The sequence below is a fragment of the Narcine bancroftii genome, chromosome 4 (assembly GCF_036971445.1).
Source record: "Narcine bancroftii isolate sNarBan1 chromosome 4, sNarBan1.hap1, whole genome shotgun sequence".
Classification (NCBI taxonomy): domain Eukaryota; kingdom Metazoa; phylum Chordata; class Chondrichthyes; order Torpediniformes; family Narcinidae; genus Narcine; species Narcine bancroftii.
The window spans coordinates 306,990,264-307,005,977 of record NC_091472.1 but is presented as its reverse complement, the minus strand read 5'-3'; the positions used below and the strand labels follow the sequence as shown (position 1 = coordinate 307,005,977).

Below are 15,714 nucleotides of genomic sequence, written 5' to 3'. Positions count from 1 at the left end.
TTCGGCTGCTGGTTCCTGGGCAGCGTTCTGCATGACAGGCTGTGCCTCTGGTGGCTGAGTGGGGTTAATAGGGCTATTGGTTGCTCAGTCAGCGGCTGGGACAGGGTGCCTGAGGGGGGTTAATAGGACTATCAGTTGCTCAGTCAGGGGCTGGGGCAGGATGCCGGGCGCAATTAGTGTGGCCAGCTGGCCGGGGTTACCATGAAGGGATGTTGATTGGTTGGTCGAGGGGCCCCCTGGATGGGCCAGGTCTCAGATGGAAACTCTGTCCTGCCACCCATCCTGTACTCCACATCAGTATATTGGGGGTTTGCATGGAGGAGGTGGACCTTCTTGACTAGAGGGCCAGTCTTGTGGCTTCTGGTATGCCTCCAGAACAGGAATGGCCCAGGAGTCATCAGCCAGGATGGCAGTGTGGTTCACAACCCCGACTTCCTAGGGAAGGAAAAGAGCCTTTCATGTCATACATTAGTAGCAGTACAGATCTGGTAGCATGCAGTGCCTCAAGGAGAACTTCTTGCCACTGGGAGATGAGCAGGCCTTTCGACCTGAGGCATTCTCCTTTCTTTCTGGCCATTCCTCCAGGGGTTATAACCGTGGTCCTGCTTGTGACTGTGCCCTTGGACAGCAGGTACTGGCGTAACTTCTCACTCATAATCGAGGATACCCCATCACTATAGATATAGCAGGGGTATCTGAATAGAGTGAATATGTTGCGCAGTGACTTTATGACTGTGGCCATGGTCATGTCTGGGAAGGGGAAGGTGAAAGGGAAGTGGAAGTATTCATCGATGATATTTAGGAAGTATATGTTCCTGTTGGAAGAAGGGAGGGGGCCCTTAAAATCCATTCTCAAGCGTTTGAAAGGGCGGGTGGCTTTAATCAGGTGAGTATTGTCTGGCCGATAGAATTGTGGTTTACATTCGGTGCAGACTGGGCAGCTCCGGGTCAGTTCCCTGATATCTTCAACCGAGTAAGGGAGGTTGCAGACTATAATGAAGTGGTAGAGCCTGGTGACCCCAGAGTGGCAGAGGTTAATGTGGAGAACTTGGAGGCAGTCCACTGGATGTTGGCAAATGTCCCCAGGACAGGGGATTGGAAGGCTCATTGAGCTTCCCGGGCTGGTACAGGATCTCGTAGTTGTAGGTGGATTCTCCACCTCAGGTCTTGTCATTCTTAATTTTTTTCCTGCTGTTTGTTATTGAACATAAAGGCAACTGCACTTTTTTTAGTCAGCAGGGTGAACAGTTTGCTGACCATGTGGTACCTCCAATGGTGCACAGCTTCCACTATGGCCTGGGCCTCCTTCTCGATGGCTGAGTGCCGGAGATCAGGGGCCTGGAGGGTTTGGGAAAAAAATGCCATGGACCTGCGTGCCTGGTTGAGCGTGGCAGCCATGGCAAAGTCAGATGCATTACTCTCCATCTGGAAGGGGATGGATTCATCCATAGCGTGCATTTCCTCCTTGGTGTTGTTGCCCTTGATGCATGTGAATACCACTTGGGCTTCTGGCAACAGGGGAAAGGTGGTTGATTTCACCAGGGTGTGGGCTTTGTCTGCGTAATTGGGGACCCACTGGGTGTGATACGAAAAGAGCCCCAAGCACCTTTTCAGGGCCTTGAGGGTATGGGGCAATAGGAGCTCCAAAAGGGGGAAAATGTGGACAGGGTTGGGCTCAGTGACGCCTTTCTCCACCACACAACCAAGGATGGCCAGCCATGAAGTGCTGAAGTTGCACTTCTTCTGGTTGTATGTGAGGTTGAGGCTTTTAGACGTCTGGAGAAATTTCTGTAGGTTAGTGTCATGATCCTGGTGGTCATGGCCGCAGATGGTCACATTGTCTAGCTAAGGAAATGTGGCCTTTAGCCTGTAGTCATCCCTATCCAGTCCATCTCCCTCTGGAAGACAGAGACCCCATTGGTGACCTCAAAGGGGACCAGAGGAAGTGGTAGACAGTGTACGGGCTGTCTTCCAGGTGGATCAGAAGTTGGTGGTAGGCTGACGTGAGGTCATTGGTTGAGAAGACCAGGTACTGGGCGATCTCGTTCACCATGTCGGCGATGCGGGGGAGTGGGTAGGCATCCAGTTGGGTAAAACAGTTTATGGTCTGACTGTAATCGATGACCATGCAGAGTTTCTCTCCTCTCTTAACAACCACCACCTGTGCCATCCAGGGGCTGGTGCTGGGTTCTATGATCCCTTCTACCAGAAGCTGTTTGACTTCTGATTTGAAGGCTCAGTCCCTGAGGCTATATCACCAGCTCTTGGTGATTACCAACTTGCAGTCAGGGTTGAGGTTCTTGAACAGGAAGTCGGAGCCGGAAGGCGAACAGACCACAGGTCGTGTTCGGAGTGGAGATGGGGTAGTTTAAAAATTGGTAGCTGTGGACTGTGAGGGGGGCATGGCCCAACAAACTGCATTTGGACAGTCTTGAGGTGGCACTGGAAGACCAGTCCCAGTATGACTGGTACGCGGCATGATAAGGAGCTTAAAGTTCTTGTATTCCATGCTCCGCACAGTCAATATCATGGTCCAGCTACCATGGATCTCAGCCTCGTGGGATTTGGTGACCATGGAGATTTTATCCTTTGCTGGGGATACTGCAAGGGAGTAACGTTGCACTGTGCCCAGGTGAATGAAGTTCTCCATGCTCCCTGTATTGAATAGACTGTTTGTGATGTGACCGTTTACCTCAGTGTCCAACATGGCCCTGGCCAGTTGGTGTGGGCTGTCCTGATCCAGGGTAACTGAGGCCAATGTCTGGTCGCTGTCTGAATCGCTGTCATGGTACTAGTTTGGGGGCACCCTTCAAGATGGCTGCCCCCAGGCTGCACAAGCAGTGCTGCTCCTCACCGCCGGAAGTGATCCCATCCCACTGAGCCATTCCCCGTGACCAGAAGTGACGCCGGAGGTGAAGCCGGAAGTGGCACAGTCCAAGACGGTGGCAACTGCTGGCAGCATGCTGTACTGCTGGAGGAGGCCTGGCTCCTACATACCTTCCTCTAGTGTCCCTTCTTCCCACAGGCGGAGCATGTAGCATTTTGGGCCGGGCAGCTCTTTCAGTCATGTTTCACATGGCCGCAGAAGTAACACTTTGGGTACTCAATAGCAGCGGTGGTGACCTGGGACCCCATGTCCCAAGATGGCAGCGCCCGCACTCCCCACATGGCGGCCGCTTTCCCGAGGAGATGACCTCCGCATTCAAGTGCACTGCCTCAAGCGCTTTAGCCAGGTCAACTGCTACTTGCCAGCTTCGATCGCCCTTTTCCAAGAATCTGTCTGATGTGATCAGACTTGAGTCCAGCCACACATGTATCGTGTATCAGTTCTTCTAAGTGGACAGCAGCAGCCACAGGCTCGCCCCAGCTTCCACAGGGCCTGCATATACTCATCCACCGACTCAATAGGTGCTTGACTACAACTTGGAAGGTTCCTGGAATAGATAACATTCATCTGGGTCTGATACTGTCTCTGCAGGAGCTCCATTGCAGACAAGTCAGTATTGCAGTCCCTTGTCTGAAAAACACAGTGGCCGACCTGAGCGAAGAGTAGATTTCGTTTCTCTTCTTCACTCTGCATGTTGTTGCATCTGATGAAAGCACTGAGGCAGTGCAGCCATTGATTGAATTTCATGGAGGCCTCTGGATCTTTAGGGATGGTGTCCAATTTATCTGCCCGTATTGCCTTGTCCATGGCCCATAATTAAGGTGACTAAATTGTAGTGCTATCAATCAACCACATTAGATAGAGAGTTGTGATTAATTGGCTTTAATCGCCATAAGACATCAGCACATCTAACATGTTACTGGCCCAGTTCCAAGGCAGGTACTGAAGGTGGAGTTTCAGTGTAATTGCCTTTATGGGGATTTCCAGGGGGAGGAGTCACAGTTGCAAGGGGCGGGCCAGCTCAAGCAGTACATACATGTGACATTACAGTGGTTTCACCACACAGTGGTAGACAATTTCACTCCTGGTCCATTTACAGGACAGGAGAAATTATTTGGAATCACATTTCTTTGTCACATATATTTGTGTTATGTTAACTTGTTATATGAGAAGTATGGTTAATTCCATTTCCTCACTGTTGAGCTGAAGTAAAGGTGTGCTAATATGTGAATAAATTACTTGCTATTGCATGTTTCGGTGAGATGTTTGTGTTATGTTAATTTCTAGTATGAGTTGAATATTATTTGAAAATGTTATCATTTCTTGAAGTGCCAGAAGTTCCAAAAAAACCAGCCCCTGAGCCACTGAAGCCCAAGAAAGAGGTTACTCCAGAAAAAGGTAGAAATCTGTGAATTAAATGCTTAAAAATCTGTTATGGATGTAATTATTCATTTTACTTCTTTGTCTATTTTGATGTATTTATGATTTTTGTTATAAATTACGTCGCACCATAAAGAGCAAAACAATCTTTACATGAGCTGGAGATCAAGTAAGGGAACATCTGTCTATCTGATTCTATGGCCTGATTGTCAGATTTACTCATAATGGTGGATTTACCACAATCACTTTGATTGACCATTGGTGGCAACGACAAGGTACCAGTCATGACATTATTAATTTCATTAACAACAATGAAATTAATATAAGCAAAAATGATAAATAGTAGTTTATACATTCATATTTGAAGCAAAATTATTTGTAAGGATAATATTCGTTGTTTAAACCACAAAGTGCTGTGGCAAGACTTGTAACTCAAAATGAACAGAGGCCATTTTTTTTCTCATTTTCCTTTATAAAATTGAACTACCATCAGATACCAAATAAGGTTTTGGGCCAGAGTGCAACCACAAAATAAAGCAACTTTGTTGTCAAAGTACCCTTTGCTCTAAGTGTTATGAACTTAGCCTTTTCCAGAATACTGTGAGGGATAAAAGGAATACCTTGCAATTTCCTAGTTGGGAGGTCACAGGGTTTCTTCATGTTTCCTCTTTTTGCTTCTTGACTCATACATGCCGGCAGGATGAACAGCAGGGTGTGCAAAGATTTAAAACTCTGTACTTCGAAGGAGATGTTAACTGCTTAACTGCTTGTGCGTGGTTTTAAGTACATTTCAGGCACATTTCTTGTTAACTTTGCCAATCTTAATGAACTAAACTTAATTCATTCATTCATTAATGTTGACCTGCTGTATCCCCATGAGAGGTGAACTGCTGCTATCCTAACAGAAGTCACTTTGCATTTACCTCTTTGTTCCCATCCCTCTACATAACCTAAACAAGGAAAGTGATGTCAACTGGGTGATAATAGTTATTCACATGACAAATCTCAGCATCCCCAGGCCTCAGAAGTTAGGTATCCTTGAATGAAATCCTTGTGGCCGCAAAGATCATGAACAGTGCACCGTGGATTCGGTTATGTCCAAGCATCAGTCTTCTAAAATTTGGCTACCAAAGTCAAAATGTAACATTTTCTGCATAGCTGTTCTCTATAGTTATCCAATTTCAGCCCCCGTATATTTACAGGGTTAAAAAACTTATTTGGAATGGCCACATATATTTGTGTTATTTCAACTTGTCTTGGACAAGAAGGAACCATGGCAGGATTGAAGGGTGCACATTTAAAACAGACATGAAGGAATGCCTTAAGCCAGAGAGTGGTGAATGTCTGGAAATTGCTACCACTTAAGTACAGTTTTTTTTTTCCACCACTGATAAGTATAAATTCTGCCTTGCCCGCAGGAAAAAGGTTAATTCTGATGTCATGCATGTACTCTGACAATACATCTGAACTTTAAACTTTGTATTTAAGGCAGAGATTGGATGGTATCTGAGTCGTAAGGTTATCAAAGGTTATGGGGAGAAGGCTGAGTGGGAGAATGGATCAGCTCATGATGGAATGCCAGAGCAGAGTTGATGGGCCGAATGGCTTTCTTCTGCTCCTGTATCATATGATCATATATGAGTTTAAGAATCTGAAAATGTTAATATTTCTTGAAGTGCCAGAAGTTCCTAAGAAGCCAACTCCTGAGGCATTGAAACCAAAGAAAGAAGTTACTCCAGAAAAAGGTAGAAATCATTTTGTTGATTTAAATGCAGGCATTATTTCTGTGAAGTCCCTTCTTCTTTGTTAATTATTAATTCAATGTCCTTGTCTGTTTTGATATGTTTACATCTTAATATTTTTATTTGTTGTTGGGACCTTTTTCAAAACCTGTAGCCATTGAACAGAATAGTAGTTAAGACTAATCAAAGCATAAAACTGCAGTTTACTTGCAATCTGAAATGTTTTTACTTTCTTTTTGTTCTTTTTTGTATATTTTATTTATTCAAGATAAAGTATACAGACATGTAAAGAAGTTCTGAGATATTTTGTAAAAGGGGTTTGATCGAGGAGAGTACACACATTTTTCATATGTCTTATTTGAGTATTATTGGAGAAGAACAAATTGTCCTTTTTTAATTGAACTCAATTAATATATTTTAAAAAGAAAGAAATCTGAAATTCAACAAGAAAATGCTGGAAGTATTCATTGAGATAAAACGTTGATGTTTCAGGTTGATGAACTTGTATCAGACCTGGTAAAATTTAATGAAGGTTCATTAATTTTAAGATTACGTTTATTTGTCACATTATACCTAGTAGAATGGGAAGGGCCCTTCCGTGTGCAGTCTAACAGGTTATCTCTGACATTCATATAGTTGTGTAAAGAGTATCATTTATAGACTATATAATAAAAATAAAGATCAAATAGTACCCCAAGTAAGGACAGTATGATCGCACTGTGGTGCGGTTCACTCAGTCGTCCTTTAGCGGCGGTGGTGAATGTACTATGATTAATCCTTAGTTTAATGTTAAAACTATATTTTATCTAGATATGGTTTAATACGTTCGTTTGGGTGGTTACAAAGGCAACATATTAGCATTTTAAACACGTATGGTTCTTTGAGATAGAGAACAGAAGCCAATTTGAGACGAAAATAGTTGCTAATTGAAGTTAGAACCAGAAGATGAAAGGATTTAGTTTTTGAGATACTGAAAACAATAGGTGTTCTCTCAGAAGCACCCGTGTAAGCGCACAGCTGTTTTGTGCCCATGTGGACAGACAGGCTGGAACGAGAAGAGAACCATTCAACAAAGTTAATTCCTTTAATTCTGTGAAATAAGTGGGCTTGAATGCTTTTAGCACATCTGTGTCAAAGAACTTATGAACTTCAAAGATGGAAATGATGTCACATACAATGTGATGCGAGATATTTGTTATTGAAATGGATGACGAAGAAGGCAGTTTAAGGAAACTCACCATTCTGTTAAGCTGCAGAATATAAGAGCAGTAATATTTCCTGAAAAAGGGGAAAAACTACCTATGTGTTCAATCTAACAAAAGGAGAATACATAATAAGTAGATTTCAAAAGAGAAGCCTGTTTCTTCAAGATAAAAAAGACAGTTTAATCTGTTTGGGAAAACAGATTCCAAAAGTCTTCATTCAAAAGAAGATATGACCTAGAAAGACAGGAAGTTTTTCACCCTTTTCATAGGAGAAAAATTGGTGACTCAAAAGATGGACACTTATGCTGGAAGAATATCCCTCAAGGACAACTCATCGAAAGAATTGTGTGTTTAAAGAGGCCTGAGGATATGACGTTTAAAAGCACTTTATAATTATTTCTGAACTGAAAATTTAAGACCTTCAAGCAAGACCAAAATGATGCTGAAGTTTTAAAAATTGACTTTTCAGATTGGGACTTTGTCTGGTGAATTTTCCATTGCTGTTCATTTGTTAGTGCTAACAGGGTCCCTTGAATCCCAAACAAAATTAAAAGGGTTATTAGTTCAGAACAGCTTTCAGACTGATGGAGAATGTTAGAAATTAAAGTACCTTTAAAGAAATTGCTCGAGACAAAAATTGAGAACAAAGAACATTTATTACTACAACAGTGCAAAGTTGGGTGCTTCCCCTTACCCTGGGAATACACACAGACACTGGGGCTCACTCAACTTTTATACAGTTGATTTCAGTGTAGGAATACCCTCCCCCTTACATTCTTCTGCCTCCTGCTGGAGAGGTTTGGCATTAGGCAATCCTGCCTGCCTACGTGCAATTTCAGAATACTTGGAGGACCGGGGGGGGGGGGGGTATCCTGTCGGTGTCCCTTCATGTTATTGTCCTTATTCACACCTTCCTGATTCTCAGGGCTACAGTCTCTTGATATGCAGAGTTGACTCATTCTATCTAGGGTTGGCTAATTTCATATGTATAAATCTGTGTATGGTTAGCTAATTAGAAATGTATGACTTGGTACTTCTGTCCAGGGCTAGGAGACCCTTATCTGATCCAGACTACCTCAACTTCCTACATTCTATTGTACCTTACCATTCCTTATCTTAGTCCTATGGTCTTGTCACAAAGACTAGAAGATTCTTATGTTAATCGTGCTGACTCTGCTTTCCTGCATCCTAAGCCCCAAGCTTATCCTGTTTGAACTGGTTACAGCCATTTTACTGATGAACTTTAGTTTCTTCCATGTTCATAATTTTAGGTCAATTTTCCCATCTCTCACAATCCTCACTTTTCTTTTAGATCAGTAATACTGATCTTTCACCATGATCAGTGTTACTGATCTTTGGTTACTAGTGTCAGTGTGACTGATCCCCCCCCCCCCCTTCCTCACTTTTCTTTTAGATCAGTAATACTGATCTTTCAAGTGTAAGGTGTAGTTTTACCCAGCTGGTCAATAACCGAATTGTAACACCTGTGTAAAGTCTTTAGGTAGGGGAGCACCATGAAGGTCAGAGTAGCGAGTCCAGCTGCTTATTAGGGTTGTGAGTATCAGGCTCCAGTTCTCAGTAAAGAGTCTAGTCCATCCCACATCAGTCCGAAGTTGCCACGTCTGAACATGGGCATGGGCAGATTCACGTTGAAACATTGAAGCAGTGTCTGTTAACCACCCGACTTTTGTAAGCATTGTCCTGACGAAGTCTGTGAGAGACGCTGCCTTCAGCAGCGAACGAGTAGCAGTAGTCAGGCGGTTCCGTTGAATTGTGGCTAGTATCTGATGTCCTCTTCAGCCCCGAACCCTAGGGCCACCGATCTCCGAAGGCTGTCTGGAGCCTGATATTAAAGTGTCGAGCAGCTCACGTTGTTGGAAACTGGTGCTCCCCTTCACGGGGTGATGAAAAGAGACCAAGCTGGGGGGGGGATTGTTTCTTGTGATTTAACTGTGTGTTGCAGCTTGTCTGCTAACATTAGCATATGTATCGTCTCTCTCTCTCTCTGCTACATGTACAATCCTGACTACCATTCTGTCTGTCTTTGTCCCACCATGTCCTTTGTGCTATCGCTTCAAAACTCCTGTCTTTAATACCTGTGTAGGCTAAGATACAAATTAGATGTACTCCACTAAAGCTGTTCAGTTCCCCTGGTCCGTATTGGAATCCCTTGTTAACCCATATCCCACTATGACTATACATTAAATCTATGCCCTGTCTACATTCTAAAGGAGCACAATTGTAACCTCTGCTGCCCCTATTCCAGGGGGACTTAAAACATTAACGAACAATATTCCAAAAAATGAGTAAAACAACAATGAAAGTAAAACCCATTGAAAGCAGCAATAAAATATAACAATAACTGAATAAACAACAATAAATGTAAAGCTCATTGAAAACAGCAATAAAATACAACAATAACTGAATAAACCACAAAAAATGTAAAGCTCATTGAAAACAGCAATAAAATACAACAATAACTGAATAAACCACAATAAATGTAAAGCTCATTGAAAACAGCAATAAAATACACAAAAACTGAATAAACCACGATAAATGTAAAGCTCATTGAAAACAGCAATAAAATACACAAAACTGAATAAACCATTAAAAAAACGAATAAAATTGTAACCTTACGGCACTTTGTCATTAATTCTTTGAATGTGGGTCCAGCCTTTCTCTCTTGTTCTTACTGCGGTGTCTGTAATTAAAAGTACACAGAAGGGACCATCCCAGGCAGGTTTTAGTTGATCCTCTTGCCATGCTTTTACATATAACCAATCACTAGATTTTAATAAAATGAATAACAATCTGACTTTCCTTTGTGTTAGTGTAAAAATTGTAAAATGAAACACAAACCATATTTGCATGGGTTTTGAATATGTTAGACCTTATTAAAATGCAGTTGGAGCTGCTTGTCTGTATGGGGCACAACCCTCCAATTTGTTAGAGTGAGTACATAACAGACATTGCAGCACAAGAGCCCCTGCAAGAGAACTTGAAACATATTCAACCTTTAGTTCTGCCTTAAGTAAAATGCCTTGTGCCACAGCTCACAGGAGCTGGCCTTATTTAAAACAGTCTGTAAAACAGGCACCAAAAAAAGTTAAAAGATGTTCTTATGAAGATTGCACACACAATAATTTAAGTACAGGCGAGTTTCTATTATATTCCACTTAAAAGTTCTGCTGCATGAATCCTGGAGCTTGTGGAGTCATTATTGAATCAAGAAATATTGGTACCATGCCAATCTCATTCTAACATGCCAATTTCTCCAGTCCTTAAGTCAAGATGTACTGAATAGCATCCGGTACAAGATCTGTGAGTTCTTAATGATATTATTATTCTTATGCACCCAATTGTTCTGAACTATGCCACCAATTTAAATCATATTCCACCTATTGCAGTACTCACACAGCACCATAGACCAGTTCGCAGGTTTATTTCTCCATTAAGCTGAATCCAGTTGCGCAGGGTTTACCTCCGTGATTATTTACAATGTAACTTCTGCACTACCGGATTTAAATATAAACCTGATGAATGGGGAAAGTTATCATGAATTAAATAACAGCGGCAATACAGAGAAATTGTGCTGAGGCATTAATTTCACTCCAGAGGAAAATGCACCAGAGAAATGAATGATTAAACTTATAGGAATCCCCATAGGAATCCCCAGAGGTATCTTTATTCTCCAGAGGTGGGTGATCTTTAAACTCACGGACCTTGACTGCTGAATGTGTAGAAGAAATGCCACAGTGCACTTAAAGGGACATGCACACTCCCCCTTCAACTGGCTGATCCAGCCACTTTACACATCAGATCCTTTCTTTATCTCACATACACTTAAAGTTAAGATGTATAGAACTCACCCTATTTGCGCAAACATTTCTCCCTGCAAATGTTATAACATCACTCAACTCTCAGGTACTCCCTGTGCAAAATCACATTTAAATACAATTTATTTCATAAATTGGAATTAACTGGTAGTTAAATTCGCTAATTCTACAGTATTGAAAAACGATCATTTATGACATTTAATTTTTAGCATGAATTTTAATCAATATTGGTCAGTGACTGAAGTGGGAAGTCGTGATTTATGAAATTATCTCTGGTCTCTACTCTCCCACTCCCTGCACTTCTCCCAACATTCAGGAGCTGGCACACAGTCCCTGCCTTTTTTTTCATGTTACTCATCTACTATTCCTTTAACTGCTTGCATCAAAATGTTAGCCTTTGCTTTCTGCTTATCCTCAGATGTCTGGACAAATGCTTTTTGTGTGATCTGTAGAAGCTGGGTTATTCCCTGCTCATGCCAATTTTCTGTCTTTTGTAATTTTCTCTTAATGTCTGGGGCTGAGTTGGTAACAAAACCTGTTAGTACCAATTGTTCCCCTGCTGGGGATTCTATGTCGAGACCCCCATATTGTATATATATATGGTCCCAAAAATTGGTCTAACTGTTCAGCACATCCCTGGGGAACTTCTATCAGGGAGGTCAGTTCTTTCTTAAAGTTACACACTTCAGTACTGGTCAGGGGCACATTTACGAAACCGAGACCCTCTCCCATGGGAACTTCCCGCAGTGGTCTCATCCAATTGGTTTCTGGCTTATTAGGTCTGGGTTCCTGCTCCCTGGGAAATGAATCAAAGGGTTCTGCCCTTTCTTCCTGAAGAGTCTCATGCTGTTCTGAATTAAAGTTACCTCTCTCTCCTGCCAACAGAGGTGGTAATCGAGTGCTTTGTGAGCAAGTTATCATACCACTCCTGCTCTCTTCTCTCTTCTCTAGTGGTGGGGGAGGTGGGGAAGGTGCAGAAGGGTAGGTCATAGGAGGGGAAGGAAAGATAGGAGCTGGCATAGGAGGAACATAGGGTGGAGGGAGGGAATGTAACACATCCCAACCCTGTGATTCAGGGACAAGAGGTTCCTCCTCTCTCTTATCCCTGGATTCTTTCTCATTCAAAACCAGCTGTTCAATGGATCCCTTGAGCCAGCAGGCTGCATATTCCCTGCTCTCAACATTGTCTTTCTGGTTTTGATAGAGCCATAGGTTCAAAGCTTTACACATCCATTCATCCTCGGATCCGAATTTTGGCCAGTACACGGAGCTCCCTTTAACCGGGTATTTAACCCATTCATTACAACAATACCTGACCATCGTCAGTTTGTCTTTACCGCGGGTCTTTCCTGTGCCCCACTCAGATAACATCAACCCAAGCGGGCTGTACGTAGCTATCTGGTGGTCACGTCCTGTGTCAGGACTCTCATCTTTACTGCCCGCTATTCCCATGCTTAGGAACAAGTAAAATACTCTTACCGAGTTCTGGCAGTACTGCTCTAGCGCGCGTCCTTCCGCCGTTTGTTCTCAATGCCTCTTCTCGGATATCACTCGCTTCTTCCACTGACCAGCCACCCGTCGCCCGTGAGTCCAGCTGAATCAGCCGGGGTGCACCTACTCTCGTCGTCGGGGTACTCTGTCAGTGGAGGGAGTGTGATCCCGGACGAGCCCCCATTTGTTAGAAATTAAAGTACCTTTAAAGAAATTGCTCGAGACAAAAATTGAGAACAAAGAACATTTATTACTACAACAGTGCAAAGTTGGGTGCTTCCCCTTACCCTGGGAATACACACAGACACTGGGGCTCACCCAACTTTTATACAGTTGATTTCAGTGTAGGAATACCCTCCCCCTTACATTCTTCTGCCTCCTGCTGGAGAGGTTTGGCATTAGGCAATCCTGCCTGCCTACGTGCAATTTCAGAATACTTGGAGGACCGGGGGGGGGGGGTATCCTGTCGGTGTCCCTTCATGTTATTGTCCTTATTCACACCTTCCTGATTCTCAGGGCTACAGTCTCTTGATATGCAGAGTTGACTCATTCTATCTAGGGTTGGCTAATTTCATATGTATAAATCTGTGTATGGTTAGCTAATTAGAAATGTATGACTTGGTACTTCTGTCCAGGGCTAGGAGACCCTTATCTGATCCAGACTACCTCAACTTCCTACATTCTATTGTACCTTACCATTCCTTATCTTAGTCCTATGGTCTTGTCACAAAGACTAGAAGATTCTTATGTTAATCGTGCTGACTCTGCTTTCCTGCATCCTAAGCCCCAAGCTTATCCTGTTTGAACTGGTTACAGCCATTTTACTGATGAACTTTAGTTTCTTCCATGTTCATAATTTTAGATCAATTTTCCCATCTCTCACAAGAAGACCATGGATCTTTTAGTATATTGGCTGACATTCCTAGGCAACGGGAGATATATGTAGGGTTCATGTAGGGGAGGGAAGGGGACTCGGCGTGATTTTCTGAACACCATTCATTACTCTGTTACGAGCCCAGAGTACCCCAAAACCCAGCAGCAATAGATATTCACTTAAACAAAATTTGCTTTTAATTATCTTTAAACATGAAAACAGAATCACACTTTAACTTAACTAACCTAACTGAACCCCCTTTTAATTCTAAGCACACGTGGATGTAATGTGTGTGTAAGTTCAGAAAAGTTCTTTGATTCACAGTCCAATCTCACTTCTCATTCCTCCAAGTTCACTGGTTGCAGGCAATTCTTATACTGTGCGCAGAATTTAACATTTATAAAGTTCACCAGGCTTTGGTGTTTGAAAGGTAAATGGTTACCACTCAGGAAGGTTCTTGTCAGATTTCAGAGAGAGATTTGTTGTTCGCTGGACACCCACAACTGATTCCTTGTAACCAGCCACTTCAGTGTCTTGCCGAAGAAACCTTCCCCCTCAGGGTTTTGCAAAAGATAGCCTCTTTCTTTCAGGTCACCACAGAGTTCCTTTTTATTTCCCTTATTCCAAGTGAAACATTAGGCAGCCAGTCCTTGCCTCTTGTATGAACCACAGGGGCTTTGACCAGGCTGAGCTATGCACTCACAACCCATCTTCCAAACGGGGTTTTTCCACAAGTTTTCCAGCTTGTCCTGTTCTAGTCCCAGCTGCTGCTGCTGACTGTAACGCTACAGAACTGAATTCTCTCTCTCTCTCTCTCTCTCTCTCTCTCTCTCTCTCTCTCTCTCTCTCTCTCTCTCCCTCTCTCTCTCTCTCTCCCTCCCTCTCTCTCTCTCCCTCTCTCTCTCTCTCTCTCCCTCTCAGAGAGAAAGCCTGTTTTTCTCTCTCTGCTTGCAAAACCACATGACTCTCTTAGAACAACACATTCCACTCCAGACAGCCTGCGGCTCCGACCAGTTCTTTCATCTATTGCCTTTTTGTGAAGAACAATCCATTAATGAAGTCTCTTTGGCACTCTCCAAACCTTTTGCAAAGGCTTTTGGAGTCGGACTGTCTAGCATGAGCAGAGCTCCAGAATTTTAAATAAGATCTTTTTTAAGAGTTTGTATGTGACCTACACTAAAAAGCCTGCCCCAATTTATCCCCCAAAAAAAACTATAATCTGTCACAACTTTATGGAGCTTCTTCTGCTCTGGGACAGGCCCCATACCACTATGATACATCCAGAAAGTATGTTTTTGATGACGCATCAGTAAGATTAATGTACCAAACTTGGTTTTCTGAGAAAGTAGAGGTTTTAGTGCACTTTCTTGTCTGTCGTTTTAATGTGTTTGTCCCACATTAGATCACTGGAGCTATTTAAATTGTAAGAGCTTTCCACTTCAGTGTCATTGATGTAGACACTGTCTCTTCCCCCTCTCCTGAAGTCAAATGATCATCTCCTTTGTCTTACTGAAAGAGAGGTTGTTAACTGACCACCGTGTCATGCAGCTTTCAGTTCTTTCCTGCATTCTCTCTTGCCATTTGATACTCAACTGACTCCTGTGGTGTTATTGGTGAGTTTGAAGATAGAGTAGAAGTCGTATTTGGCACTACAGTCATCAGTATAGAGGGAGTATAGTAGGGGACTGTGTACACATCCTTGAGGAGCATCAGTCTTGAATGTGATCTGGAAGAGATGCTGTTATCCATCTTTTCTGATTGTAGACTGTTGGAGAGGAAGTCAAGGATGATCCTGAAAGATAATCTATTTACAGATATTGCCTGGCCTGCTAGGTATTCCCACCCTTTTTTCTGTTTCTAGACCTGTTTTAACCTGTTGCTTACAATTTTATCATGCACCATGTTTCTCAACCAGGCTGTGTTTGTTGGAGAAGAGGAGCTGAATAGCCCTGTCACCTATGTTTCTGCTATTTTAACTTATAATAGTAACATTTTTCCTTTTAACAAAATTTAATCTTAAAAATATGTATTTCTTGAAGTTCCAGAAGTTCCGAAGAAGCCAGCTCCTGAACCACTGAAGGCAAAGAAAGAGATTACTCCAGCACAGGGTATGCATTCATTTGTTTTAAATGCTTGAAATACTTATGTGGTCAGTACCTTGCTAATGTTTAATTTTTAATGTAATTCCTTTTATGTTTCATACACGTGTGAATTATTTTGTTGTTTACTCAGTTGTGCAATCGACAGTCCAACAAATCTTTAGATAGCCATGGATGTGGCAAAAAAAAAATGTTAGGAT

The 15,714-nt window shown here is 42.6% G+C and overlaps 1 protein-coding gene across 1 annotated transcript in view; it reads left to right on the top strand.

The window, feature by feature from the left end:
- LOC138762481 (titin-like) overlaps window positions 1-15,714 on the top strand; it is a 383,050-nt gene that overhangs the window by 229,892 nt on the left and 137,444 nt on the right. The window contains 3 exon segments of the mRNA XM_069936233.1: window positions 4,217-4,285; window positions 5,944-6,012; window positions 15,455-15,523. Coding sequence (XP_069792334.1) covers window positions 4,217-4,285; window positions 5,944-6,012; window positions 15,455-15,523 — 207 coding nt within the window.